General features: G+C 64.8%; 1 protein-coding gene across 1 annotated transcript; it reads right to left on the minus strand.

The window, feature by feature from the left end:
- Nucleotides 1-3,861: 3,861 nt before the first annotated feature.
- Nucleotides 3,862-11,749, minus strand: TCEA3 (transcription elongation factor A3). The gene is made up of 14 exons (XM_063356121.1): nucleotides 11,468-11,749; nucleotides 9,637-9,699; nucleotides 9,390-9,495; nucleotides 8,883-9,054; nucleotides 8,518-8,586; nucleotides 8,249-8,317; nucleotides 8,051-8,131; nucleotides 7,692-7,769; nucleotides 7,422-7,576; nucleotides 6,674-6,735; nucleotides 5,575-5,724; nucleotides 4,837-4,983; nucleotides 4,656-4,727; nucleotides 3,862-4,519 (listed from the first exon to the last, which is right to left on the minus strand). Exons 1-14 carry the CDS (start codon nucleotides 11,534-11,536, stop codon nucleotides 4,511-4,513), a joined length of 1,302 nt encoding a protein of 433 aa, XP_063212191.1. The 5' UTR covers nucleotides 11,537-11,749; the 3' UTR covers nucleotides 3,862-4,510.
- Between the last annotated feature and the right edge of the window lie 718 nt (nucleotides 11,750-12,467).

Genomic DNA, 12,467 nt, shown 5'->3' on the forward strand with positions numbered 1-12,467 from the left:
GATGAGGGGTTTGGGGTCTGTTCTTCACCTTGGGCATCCAGTTTTTATCGCAGAGGCTGCCGGTGCTGTCTCAGGTTTTCCCTCTGCCCTCGCAGCGGGCTTTGGCAGGTTTGTTCTGATTTTTGAGGGCAAATCCTTTCTTCGGGCATCTCTTCCACTCATCCCCCGGGGCTTGGAGCAAGCGGAGGGTCAGTTTAATCTATTTAACGGACATTTTCTTCCCCCGCTGCACATTCGAGCAGCCCTGAAGTGAAGGAGGACGAAGCAGGATTATACCACAGGGGTAAAAGCTGGGGGCACGGGTGGCTCCCGCGATGCTGGGTAAGGAGTAAGGTTGTCACTTGGACAAGCTGCTCTGCCCCGGTGCCGGTGACCAGAGGAGTCGATCCCCACGGCTCTGCAGCGGGAACATCAGGCAGAGCCTCCTGACCTTTAAGGAGAGAGAGAAAACAAAACAGCTGATGAAGCTACGGCTAAATACCACTCGGGTTTCCAGCCGCCGCGAGGGACGCGAGCCGGCGGGCTGGCTCGGGGGACGTCAGGACCTGACGGCTAATTGTGGGGCAGCCCTAACGAGGGTCAGGCTCCCGTCGAACGCAGCCCTTCGTGTCCCATGTCAGGGCTTTTCTGCAAGCCCTTGATGGTGCAGGATGAGCCCGGCGCTCGGCACCGCACTGGATGCCCCAGCCCAGGCCTCGGTGACAGGTCGCTGTGCGCCCCCGCCCCCCGTCCCTCCGTCACCCCCCCCGTTCCTCACCCCGGACACAAAACTGGCGAGGGACACGCGCTCAGCCATCCTGACATGCATTAAATTGCGACGCCGCAGCCCAGGGCACGCACAGCCTTCCTTGATGGATCCAGAGATGCTCCCATGGGCCAGAAGTAGCCCCCAAAACACCGCCAGCCTCCTGGGGGCTCGGGGAGGGGGGGCATGCAGCCACAGCATCCCCCCAAAGAGGGTCCAGAGCGGCCCGACCCCTGCTCGATGTTGAGAAAGGGGGGGTCCCACTGCCCCGGGCAGTAGGGCACGGGGACCCGCATGGAGGGGTAAAAGCCAGCTCCGGAATTGCATTAATTTAGTTCAATTCCGACACGATTCACCGCCAGTCGCTCCATCCCCCTTCCAAGACATCCAGGCGCTCGGCGAGCCTTGGAAAAGGGTTCCCCCCCCGGCAAAGACCAGCCGTCCCGAGTCGGGGACAACAGGATCCACCACCTCCCGCTCCATCCCCGCGGATAGGGACCCGCCACCACGCTTTGGGGACCAGCGACCAGGGCCAGGGAGGGGGTTAGCGAGACATGGAGCGAGAGGATGGGGAAATGGGGTTGCCACGGAAACCGCTGAACAGCAAATGGCTGATTTTTTTCTTTTTTTTTTCTTTTTTCTTTTTTTTTTGTCAAGGCTGGAAAAAATGCGGGGGAGAAGGGCAGCGGCGAAGCCCCACGCCGCGGGACGAGTCGGGGGGCTGGGACGCGGGGCTGGGAGGGGGGGTTCGGACCCCGGGTGAGCCAGGATGGCAAAGCAAACCGTGGATGCTCAGGTGTCTGCGTGCTGGATTCCACTCCTGTGGGACAGCCGTGTCCCCTGGGGGTGGCTCAGGGCAGGCCATGGGGAGGGGATGGGTGCTGGTGGCACCGGTGGTGGGTGTCCCCATCACCGCGGCGGCATGGGGGACACGGCCAGGGGGGCGGGGGGAGGCACGCCGTGGGGTTCTTTAAAGCATTTAAAGCATTGCAGGTTGAAAATAACGCCTCCATCACACGGAGGATTCAGCGTCTCATGCAGGGACAGGCGCCGGCCGCTGATGAAGCTTCGGAGCATCCAGACCCTGGAGCCCCGGGGCGGGGGCGGGGGGGATAAAGCCACCCCTAGCAGGGACCGAACGGGTGTCTCCATCATTGCGAAGTCACGAACAGCCCCAGGTGGAGCTCGACTCAGCCCGGGGCTGCGACAGAGCCCCAGAGCTCCTGAGGGCTCTTGTCTGAGCCTCCCTGCCCGCAGGGGCCGTGCGGGCAGGGGTGGGAAGCAGCGTTAGCATTTGCCGCTTGAAGCCATGGCTTCACCTCTCGAGAGCTGCTGAAAAATCAGAACTGAAGTGCCCACTTCCCCTAAAGTTCAAGAGAGAGCTCCCGGGCTGAGCGCTGGCAAGAAGGCGCTTGCCTGCACTTAATTCCTGGCCAGGCTGGGGGATGCGGAGGAGATGAGGGGACCGTCACCTGCGGAGATGAGAGGGGAAAGCCCCAGGGACGCGGCACCCGCGGGGCTGACGGCTGGGGAGGGGATGGTGGGATCTGCCGGGGGGCTCGGCCAGACCCTGAGTGCCGTCAGCCATCCCAGTTTGGGGATTGGAAATTCGGGAAGCGGGTTTTTGTAACAGCTACGCATGTGTTTGTGCCTTCCCCGTGGAGCGGGGTGGAGGCTCAGCCCTGGGGACTGTCCCCAAGAGCCACCTAGAGCCCGTTTCAACCCCTGGAAACTGCTGGATGCCAGAGAGCCCCTCGTTATTCCCAGCCCCTGTGACACCCACCCACCCACCAGGCTGCAGGGGGCCGGATCCTGCATCCCCACCCAGAGCCCAGAGCATCCTTCAGGGCCAGGAGCTCCCCTGGCCCCAGGCGGGGTGGGAAAGCCCTCCCAGGGCCGGGGGGGGACACCCTTGCATAGATGGTGGGGGGGCCTCCAGCAGCGCCCAGCTCTCCAGTTTCCTTCCCTGCTCCCTTTCCTCCTCTGGGATTTCTCAGGAAGGGTGCACAGGGTGACAGTTCCCTTGGGGGACATGTCCCCTGAGGGACAGGCGGACGCATGGGGCTGGCAGGAGCTCCGTCACGACGTGGGAGCAGGCTCCCTCCGGTATTGCTGGACCGGACTGCAAAAAAATAGAGGTCCAAATCCCCCTGTTTCGGCCTTGTCCCACCCAAACATGCCCAATTGCACCCGGGGGACAGGACGCGAGCCCCGGCCCCCCGTGCTGCTGGCGCGGCGCTGCCCGTCCTGCCCTCCCCGCGCCGCCCAAGGTCACCCCGATGTTTTATTCATCCCCCACAAGCCACTATATTCCTTAATTGCAGCCACACGCGCTTTGCAAGTGTAAATAATTGCCTGGCAGGCTTATTAATGACTTCGGCGTGCTAACGAGCACCGCCGCCCAAAGCGGACTCTCGGGGGTGTCCGACCCTTCCCTGGGCTGCCGGGAGACCCCCAAGGACTGAGGGGTTGGCACCCGAATGCGGGCGCAAACTGCCCTGAGCTCGGCCTGGGCAACAAATACACACTTCAGCCCCAGATGAAATAATTAACGATTGGTTAATTCGACAGCTCCACCGTCCTCCTCCGCTCCTGCCCGTCGGCTGGCGCAGGCGCGGGAGCACCCTCATCCCCCGTCCCCGGTCACCCGCGGTCACCGCGACCTTACCTGCGTCCCCGTCACGTCTCGCTGCTGCCAAACGGAGCTGCTGGGAGAAGCTGGTGGCCGTGAGGGACGGGCTCGGTGCCACCAGGCTCCGTCCTGCACCTCCTGTAGCCAAAGGCGCACCTCCCGGGCCCGTCCCCGATGCCCTTTCCCTGGAAAACCCTCCCGGCTGTCGGTGGAGGCGCTGCCCTGCCATGCGGGACAGCCTCCAGCATCCAGACCCAGCCGGGGAGTCATCTCTGGCCTTAATTAAAGATTTTTTAATCACCAGGTAGGCGATGGCTGGGCATCAAGCCACCATTACAGCCCAAGCTGGGGGCTGGTGCGTTGAAGACACATGTGGAGCTGGCTTGGGGGGTCTTGGAGGACAGCAAAGCTTGAGCTGGGGGGGGGTACGAACCAAGGCGGGGGTCCCAATCCCCCCTTCAGAAAGCAGATTACGCCGCAGAGGCTGTTCACACCTTTATTGCTCTGGCTGGAGAGTTTTTCCCTACTCCTTTCCCGCCTCCCCCCCATCCCTCCTTCTTTCCTAGGGACACAGTGCCCTCAAGCCAGATCCGCGTGTCACAGAGCGGAGGGACGCGGTGGCATCCCTCCGGCATCCAGACACCGCTGCGACCACCCTGCCTGCCTCCGTGGCCTCCCACTGCGCGCGCTTAGGTCAAGAAGAGCGTATTTGGGGGTAAAACCCGGCCCTTTCTCACCCCCGGCCCCCAGGACAGTGGCACAGCCCCACATCCACGGGGCAACGCCCCTCCTGTCCCCAAATTGTCCAAGTCCAGCTTTTCTCCAGGGAAGGGCGCATTCAGGCCGGTCTCCCAGTCCGTTCCCAGTGGGCTCCCAGCACACCCCAAGCAAAGGGAAGGTGTTTACAGGGAGGAACCGCTTGAATTCACCGGGGTCTTCCCGAGCAAACCCACCTGTCGCCGGAGCCCGGCTCCCGGGGATGTTCGAGGGAGCCCAGTGCAAGGAAGCAGGGAGCCAGGACGCGGCGACCGGTGCCACCCCGTCACCCTCCCTCCCCACCCCGGCTGCCTGATGTGGCCGTCACAGCATCCCGTCTTGCACCGTGTCCCCTCCAGGCCTGTCGCCGGGCGCCGTCAGCAGAACTGCAGGAGAAGCAGAGCCGGGGGCGGGCGGTGAGCCCTCACCCAGCCCCCCGGCACCATTCTGGGGGGCTCTGCCAACCCTCCGGGGCCGGGAGAGGGTTGGGACACCCCGAGCAATCCCAGGCTGGGCACAGACCTTCCAGCGGTTCCCACATTCGTTGCACAGCACGAATGTCGTCATGGGCTCATCGGCGCTGCGCGTCTGCACCTAGGATGGAGCGGGTGGCGGGGTCAGCGGAGACCCCTCCGGCGTCCCCCGAGTCGGGGTCCCCTGGGGACAGGGAGGGGGGAGCCCCGGGGGGCTTTTCGGGGCTGACCTGGTTGTAGGTGCAGTTCTTCTTCTTGCACTTGCCGCACTGGAAGAGGTCGGTGACGGTGCCGCCCGTCTTGGCCATCTGGTGCTCCCGGATGGCCTCCTGGGTCATGGCGTTCCTCAGCTTCTTCAGCTCATCGCTGGCCATCTCCTGCCACCGGCACCGGCCCGGCAGCGTCAGCAGCCAAGCCGGCATGGGGTGCAAGCCACCGCGGTCCAGCACCCTCCCCATCCTCTCCAGGACCAGGACTGATCCTTCTCTCTGTTCTTGGTGGAGGGCTCCGGCCCATCCGGATGAAAAAAAATCACCCCATCCTCAACCTGCAACTGCTGCCTGCAGGGACCTGGCTCCCCACGGAGGGAACTGGGCTCCCAGCCGCCGGATTTGGGGACCGTGGTTGAGAAGAGGACTCTCAAGCCTGGCTCCTGACAGTGTGACACCCCCCGCCCAGCTCTATGATGGGGGGGGGGGGTGTCACAGGGCTCTGGGGCGGGGGGGGGGGGCGCCAGGCAGTGCCCGGATCTTTTTTGGCTGCCGCCCCCCTGCTGACGCACCCCTGCTCTGATGCTTCTCGCGCTCCAGCCAGCCCCAAGGTGGGATGGGGAGATGTTGGGACAAATCCAGCGTGGACACCAGCAAGCCAAGACCCAGCCAGCCCTTGGGCACCAAGAACGGACACTGATGGGCATGGACATGGTCCACAAGAGCCAGCCCCGTGCCCCCCCCCACCCCGCTGCCCACCTCGGCAGTCATGCGGGCGATGAGGCTGGGCGGGATGGCCCCGCACAGCACGTTCCTGCGCAGGCTGGGGTTCTTGGGGTCCTTCAGGTTGCTGATCCTGCTCCGCACCCGGTTGCGATACTTCATGTCCGTGCTCTTCAGCTCCTGGAAGATATGTGGGGGGTTCCGTCAAGGAATCAAGAGGGCAATGTCAGGGGGACGGCGGCCCCCGTGGGCACGCGCTGCTGCTCTGGGCTCGGTGGTGCGGATTGTCACCAGGGCCAGTGCCCACGTGCATGTGGAGGTGGCCGATCTCAACAGGGTTTTGCTCCCTGGGGCACCATCTGTGGGGGGGGGTCTCCCCCTCCTTGGGTGACGAAGCACAACTTGGGACGTGGGGTGGAAAACAACTTCGCATTTCCCGGCTGTGACACCCAAAGGCGGTCAGGGACCATGCCCAAGTCCTGTGCTGAGTTCACGGTGGGGGGGGGGGGGCTCAGCCCGCTCTCCCCCTCCCAGGCTGGCCAAAAAGCCACCGACTGCCTGCACGGATGCGGGCGGATGGGATGAGGTGGCAGCTTCAGCGGGGGGGGTGTCCCACGAGGCCGTGGGCACACATGGCCAGAGCGTGGGATGAACCAAAAATCGAAGCGCAAACCACCTTGGGACTGGTCCCGGTCTTGGGGGGGGGGCTGCCAGGAGACCCCCAAGCCTTGAGTTGGGGGGTGAACGGAGGGGGCTCCATCCCTGCCAGCGTGGCACAGCCTGGGCACGGGGCTGGTAAGAGACACGGGCACCCACAGCAGGCTCAAAAGAGAGACCTGGTCCGGGTTTGGGGTTCATGTCTGCAGGGACGGAGGCAGGTCCCTGAGCAGAGGGGTGGGGGGGACACACAGACCCCCCCCCCAGACTAAGGCAGGTGCCCAGGAGATGCTCAGCATCAGCATCAGCCTCTAACCGGGGTCTGGGCTCCCTCTGCAGGCAACCGGCACAGCAGAGCCCGTCACCCTCTGTCCTTGTCCCCACCACCCTCCGTCCTGTCCCCACCACCGCTCTTCAGCCCACGTGTGTCCCCCCCGCCAGGGGATGGAGCCTGGGGACTCCCAGCCCCCCCCAAAAGGATATGGTCTTCGATCTCCGACGCCATCTTCTCGCAGTTGACGCCAAACTCTTTGTAGTCGTCTAAAGGGCGGAGAGGCCGAGGGGTGACTTTCGGGCGTGAAACCAGCCGGGTCTCACCGTGCATCGAGAAACTCCCCCCCCCCCCCCCCCCAAAAAAATCTCACCTTTCCCCCCCTCAACTTGTCCCAGGCACCCCATCTCTACTAAACCTATTTTTACCCGTCTTGAACCTCACGAGGACCCTCATCTCCACATCCAACCCCTTACCGGGGACCCCTCCAACCGCCTTTTCTTTCGTTTTTGGGGTTGAACACTGAGCCACGAGCTACAGCTGCCATTTGTTTGTAGGTCCAGGGGCTGTCGCAGGGCTGTGGGTGCCCCAGGACGCCGAGCCTGGCTTGTTATTGTAGGGTTGCTTCCCTTAGGGCTATCCCGTTGGAGAAACAGCCCAGTTCGGGCCAGTAGCTTAGGGAGGAGATGATGGGTTTCCTGCTGCCCCTTTGAATAACCCAGTGTGGGAAGGCGGGGGGGGGGTTGGCCGGGGCAGTGCTGCGACCCCATGGCTCAACGTAGGCTTGGAAGCTTCTTTCCTCCCTGTTTTGCCACGTGTGATGAAACCAGGGCTTAAAGTTGCCTGGTTGCTCGGGGCAGCCAGCTCCTGCACCGCGCCCCCCTCTCCACCCCCCACCCCCCACAAGCCCCAGCGTGCCCCAGCTCCAGCACCACCCCCCCCCGACCCCACTCACCGTCCATGCGGAGGGCGGCCGTCAGCATCTCGATGCACTTGTCCCGCACCGAGTCCCCCGTGAGATAGCAGGGGGCCAGGAAGCAGGGGCTGGCTGAGAAGGTGGGGCTGGTGGGGGTCCGCGGCGGCTCCGCTTTGGCCTTGCTGCTGTTGGCTCTGCAGGGACACACGGCGGGGGGTGGCGGGGGGGAGGACAGGCAGGCGCCGGGGTCCTGGCACAGCCCCGGGGACCTGCCGGGGGTCCCATGGCAGTGGGATGGGTCTCTCCTACCTCTCCTCCTTGCTGTCGCTGGAGTTTCTCCGGGAGCCGGTGGGAGCTGGCGAGGGGCTGGTGCCCACGGAGGCTCTCCTGGGGGTGGCACGGAGGGGGACGGTGGGGGTGACACCAGAGACAGGACAGGGGGCAGAGAAAGGTGGCCCGACCTCAGGCACCAGCACATCAACGCGAGCGCTCGGAAGCCGACAGGAATCTTCCCCGGGGGAGGATTTGCTCCTCAAGGACAACGTCCTGGTGCCCATGGCAGGATCAGGGCTCCCAGCCACCTCTACCCACCCCAGCCGTGGGTCCCACGGTCCCCAAAGGGGATCCCCAAAGCCTCCCCAGGCTGCCCGGGGACGTCCCCTCCTTACCGCTCCCCTGATGGTCTCTTCTGCGGGGAGGAAGAGGAGATGGCCGAGGTGGTGGAGGACCTTGAGTCGGCAGAGTCTCTCCTGGCAGGACAAGCCCCACGTCAGAGAGCGGCGATAGGGTGGGTCCAGACCCCCATCCACAGCCCAGCGTGGGGCTGGGGTCCGACATCTCCCATCCCATCCAGCCCAGGCACCCACCTCTCCTTCTTGCCATCCAGAGGTGGCTTCTTCGAGGACGCAGTGGGGCTCCGGCCGTTGCTGGACTCTCTTCAGCGCAGAAGCCCAGAAGAAAGGAGAGATGCTCTCAGGGAGCCTGGCCCCAGCATCCCCCCGCTGTGACCTGGTGAGCCAGATCCTGCCTGCCCATCTGCACCCCCCATCCCCGGCCAAGACCCCCCCCGAGCCCCAGCAGCCCCCCCAGGCTGGCAGTGCCCGGCGTGAGGATCCGTGTGCCCTTCGGCGCGTACCTCTCCGGGTTGGAGTCGGCAGGGTGGCCCCGGGGGGTGGCGGCATGAGAGCCGGACTTGCTGGGCTTCCTAGGGACAAAGAGAGCGGGGCAGGGTCAGATGAGCCCCATCGAAACAGCCCTCGCCCAGGGAATAAATAACATTAAAGAAGTGAAAAGAAAAAAAAAAAAAAAAAAAAATGCCATTTCTCCCTCCCCTCTCCAAAAGCTGCCCTGGTGTCGGTTCTCCAGCGGTGCTGCCGGCACCCCTGGACAGGCAGAGATGGATAAAGCAAACAATTTATAAGGAGGGTGGTCTCCTATCAGCCCCACTGATGCCTTGGCCATGGGGTTGGTGCCCCCCCAAGAGCAGGCAGGAGCCCCCACCTCTCCTTGTGCTTCTCCCTGTGCTTCTCGGCTGGGCTCTTGGGGTGCTTCGCCCCTTCGTTGGGGCAGCTGGGAAAATCCAGCCTCTTCTCCTTCTTCTCCTTGTCCCCATCCGTGTCCTTCTCTTTCTTCCCGTCTACGTCTTTCTCCTTCTTCAGGGTGGTGGAGGACTCTGGGGGAAAGAGCTGGGTGTCACAGGTATGGCCCCTACCAGAACCTGGCTGGGGGGACGGCTGGGAGGATGCTTGGCTCTTGCGGGGGGAGCTCACACTGATTTACACCACTCCATCCCGGAGCGAAAACGAGCCCTTGGAAAAACCCATTGAGTCCGCGCATCGCCTGGCAGGACTGGGTTACGGTGGCTGCGGTGGCACAGGAGCCTGAACGTCCCAACTTAGGACTGATCCCCCCCCCGACCCCCCCGGAGAGCATCCGGGGTTTGGGGTGCTGGGAGGATTGGGCCCGGGGTGGGTGGGGGGATTCCTGCCTCTCCCCGGCATCGCTCACCCAGCAGCCGCTTCCAGTTCTTGATGAGGATTTTGGCCGAGGCCACCACCTCTTCATCCGAGCAGTGTTTCCTCACCGAGTTGACGGCCACCCCGATCCGCGTGGTCTAGGGACGGACGGCAGGGATTTGTCCTTAGGGGTGTGCCGGCTGGTGCTGGGGTGGGGGGGGTGGGGGGGGATAAGACGAGCCACCCCGTGGGGTGTTCCCCCTCCAGCAGCTGCTGCCCCCCACCCAGACCCCCCTCACCTGGAGCAGCTGGATGGTCATGGTGTAGCCGGTGAGGGACTTGAGCAGATCCAGCGCCCCTTCCTAGAGCAGGGAGAGGTCACGGGGGTCCTTGAGAAGCTGAAGAGGATTGAGGGGGGGGCTACGCCGCAGCAGCCCGCATCCACCCCCTCTCCTCTCGCCAGCGCCGGGCAGCGCCAGGGAGGGCACCCCGAGGGGACACAAAGCAGCCCCAGGGAACGCCTGACCCTCCGCGGCGAGGCACTCCTGGAAAAACCCCAGATCCGGCCGGATCATCCCGGTGCAGGGTCACGGCTCCTGGCTGGGAGGCAGGAGCTTCCCTTAAAGCTTGGGAAAAATCCCTCCAGAAGGAAACCTCGGGCTGCTGGGAGCTGGGGACGGCCAGGGGACACCCGCGTGTCCCCACACAGGGGTACGAGGGTCCGTGGGACACGCACCCGCGGGGTTTCAGCCCGACCCTGGGTGCGCAGCGGCTGCAGGGCTAAACATAGCCCCAGCACGGAGCCCTCCTCCTCCTCCTCCTCCTCCTCCTCTATTTTTAGAGCTCCAGTAGCGGACGCCAGCTCGCAGGTATCCCCCTTGCAGGGACACTGCCCCACGCCAAGCTGGGCCCCCCGTCCCACCATGGCTCAGGCCCTCCCCATACGTGTCCTCTGCGAGCGGTGGCTGCGGGGGACGTCCCCACACCGCGGCGGGACCCTGACTCTGTCCCCCACCCCGAAGCGCAGGCACGGGGGTGCGGAGCAGGAGGGCCGGGCAGGATCAGGCCCGTTGTCCCCGGGGTAATTCCCAGCGGGGACCAGAGCCCGTGTGGCTCCCACGGGCTCTGATTTTATTCCAAGCGTTGGCATCCCAAAAAGCCACCAGATCTGGGGGGGACGGCAGCACTGCTCCCCCCACCCCCCCCTGCCCCAGGGAGCCTGCACCTTGTCGGGGCAAAGGCCGGTGGAAATGGTGAAATATTAACTTTAAGGGCCGGGCTCAGCTCCGCTCGCCCACACGTCACCGGATCGCCAGGATCCCCGGATGGATCCTCACCTGGCGCAAAGGGTGGCCGGGGGGGCCAGATCCCGGCTCCCCCCCTGGCTCGCCATGGCCAAAGCCACCCGGGAACCATCACTTGGCCCCCTCCCCTCCCTTTGCACGCGCTTGTGCAACAGGCAGGGCTGCGTCTGGGTCTATGGCGGGGGGGTCGTGCCCTCCCCCCCACCAGCCAAACACACACACACACACACACCCCCGGGGAGTTTTCTCTTGCACGGGGCTGAGCCTGTGGCACCGGCCCTGATCGGGTGTTGGTGGCCGGGCTGGTGGCCAAGCACCTGTCACCCACATTTGCCCGCGGTCTCGCACCGCCGAGGGGTGCCCAGAGCTGCCACCCCTGGGACTGACACACACACACACACACACACACACACGCACACACCCCCCAGCCTTGTCCCCAGATCCCAACGGCTGGGAGCAACGGGGTGCAGGAGAGCCCCAAATCGGAGGCAAAATAAAATACCTCTGGGTGCAATCTCTGACGTTGCAAGGTCAGGCTGGGGTGGCCGACGGCACCCTGGGGTGCTGGTAGCACCTGTAGGTGTTCAGCACCCTCCGGACCAGCTCAGCCCCCCCCGGGACCACCAGCAACAAGAGGGGAGGGGGTGAAGAGCAATCCCCCCACCACCACCACCACCGCTTCCCCTCCCTCCCCTGTCCCGAGCCACGCTGCAACGTCCGAACACGCCTGCACATGTGTGCAAACATGCACACGCGTGTAAACGTGCATGCGTGTGCAAACACCCACACGCGTGCGCACCCGCCCCGAGGGACTCGGCCACCTTACCGTGCTCTTCCTGGCCACCATCTTATCCAATTTCTTGGCAATCCGGACCAGTTCCTCAGCGGGCCCCATGCCGGCGGCTCGGCCGGGCTTCGGCGGTCGGTGGAGCGAGACCAAAGCGGCGGCAGACAGAGCTCATGGGGGGCGGGGGGGGGGTGGTCCGGGCAGGGTGGGAGAGCGGCCGGGTGCGAAGGGGTGGACGGGACGGAAAGGAGCGGAGACGTGGGGAAAAGAAAGGGAAGGGAAAAGGAGAGAAAGCAGAAAGGAGGTGGGGCCGTCCCGGCCAGTTATAAACTCCTGCCAGGCAGGCCAAATAGCACGGGGAAGGGCTAAATATAGTCGAGAGCGCCGGGCAGGGCCACGAGTGCAGGAGCTGGGGTGGATGGGGGGGGGGAGGCGTGCAGCGGGGTGCAGCGGGAGGCACGGCCGCCCCCGCCGGAGGGGACCCCGGTGGGTGTCGGGGTGCCGGATGCCCCGGGGATGGAGCCCGGTGTTGGCCGGGAGAGGGCCGGGGACCATGGTTTTCCCAGCGGGACGATGTGATTTTCCCAACGGGATGATGGTTTCCCTAGCGGGATGGCTTTGCCGGGGATTTCCGAGGGGTGCGACGCCGCCCGGTGCAAGCTCTGCGGGTCCCAAGGGTGTCCCCCTTTCCGAAGCCGGTGTCCGGCGGTAGCGAGTTCCTCGGGGGAACAAGCTGCGGTGACAAATGACACCCCCCAACACCTCCCGTGGCTTTTTAAGCCCCAGGAGCAGCCAGGAGCCCCCCAAGGACCAGCAGGATAGGGGGGGAAAAGGGGGGGGTGTGCCATCCCCGGGCAGTGGGGATGGGGTGGGTGACAGCAAGCGAGCCCCCCTCGCCTGTCCCACCAGGGGTGGCCGCAGGGTGAGCATCCCGCTCTGTGCCGGGCGGGATCCATGCCGGCGCGCAGGGAGGGTGCCCCAAAACCCAACCTGCTGCACCCACCCAAAAAAGCGTCGTCCCCCCGCCCCCCCCCCCCCC

This window comes from Chroicocephalus ridibundus, chromosome 19, assembly GCF_963924245.1.
Source record: "Chroicocephalus ridibundus chromosome 19, bChrRid1.1, whole genome shotgun sequence".
Classification (NCBI taxonomy): domain Eukaryota; kingdom Metazoa; phylum Chordata; class Aves; order Charadriiformes; family Laridae; genus Chroicocephalus; species Chroicocephalus ridibundus.

What these genes read in the sequence shown, in the direction of transcription:
- TCEA3 (XM_063356121.1), bottom strand. Translation starts at nt 11,536, where the DNA reads ATGGGGCCCGCTGAGGAACTGGTCCGGATTGCCAAGAAATTGGATAAG. An exon ending in TCGCCCGCATGACTGCCGAG is followed by an intron (nt 4,984 to 5,574) that starts GTGGGCAGCGGG and finishes TGCCGGTGGCAG; the next exon opens with GAGATGGCCAGCGATGAGCT. An exon ending in AGAACTGCACCTACAACCAG is followed by an intron (nt 4,728 to 4,836) that starts GTCAGCCCCGAA and finishes GCTCCATCCTAG; the next exon opens with GTGCAGACGCGCAGCGCCGA.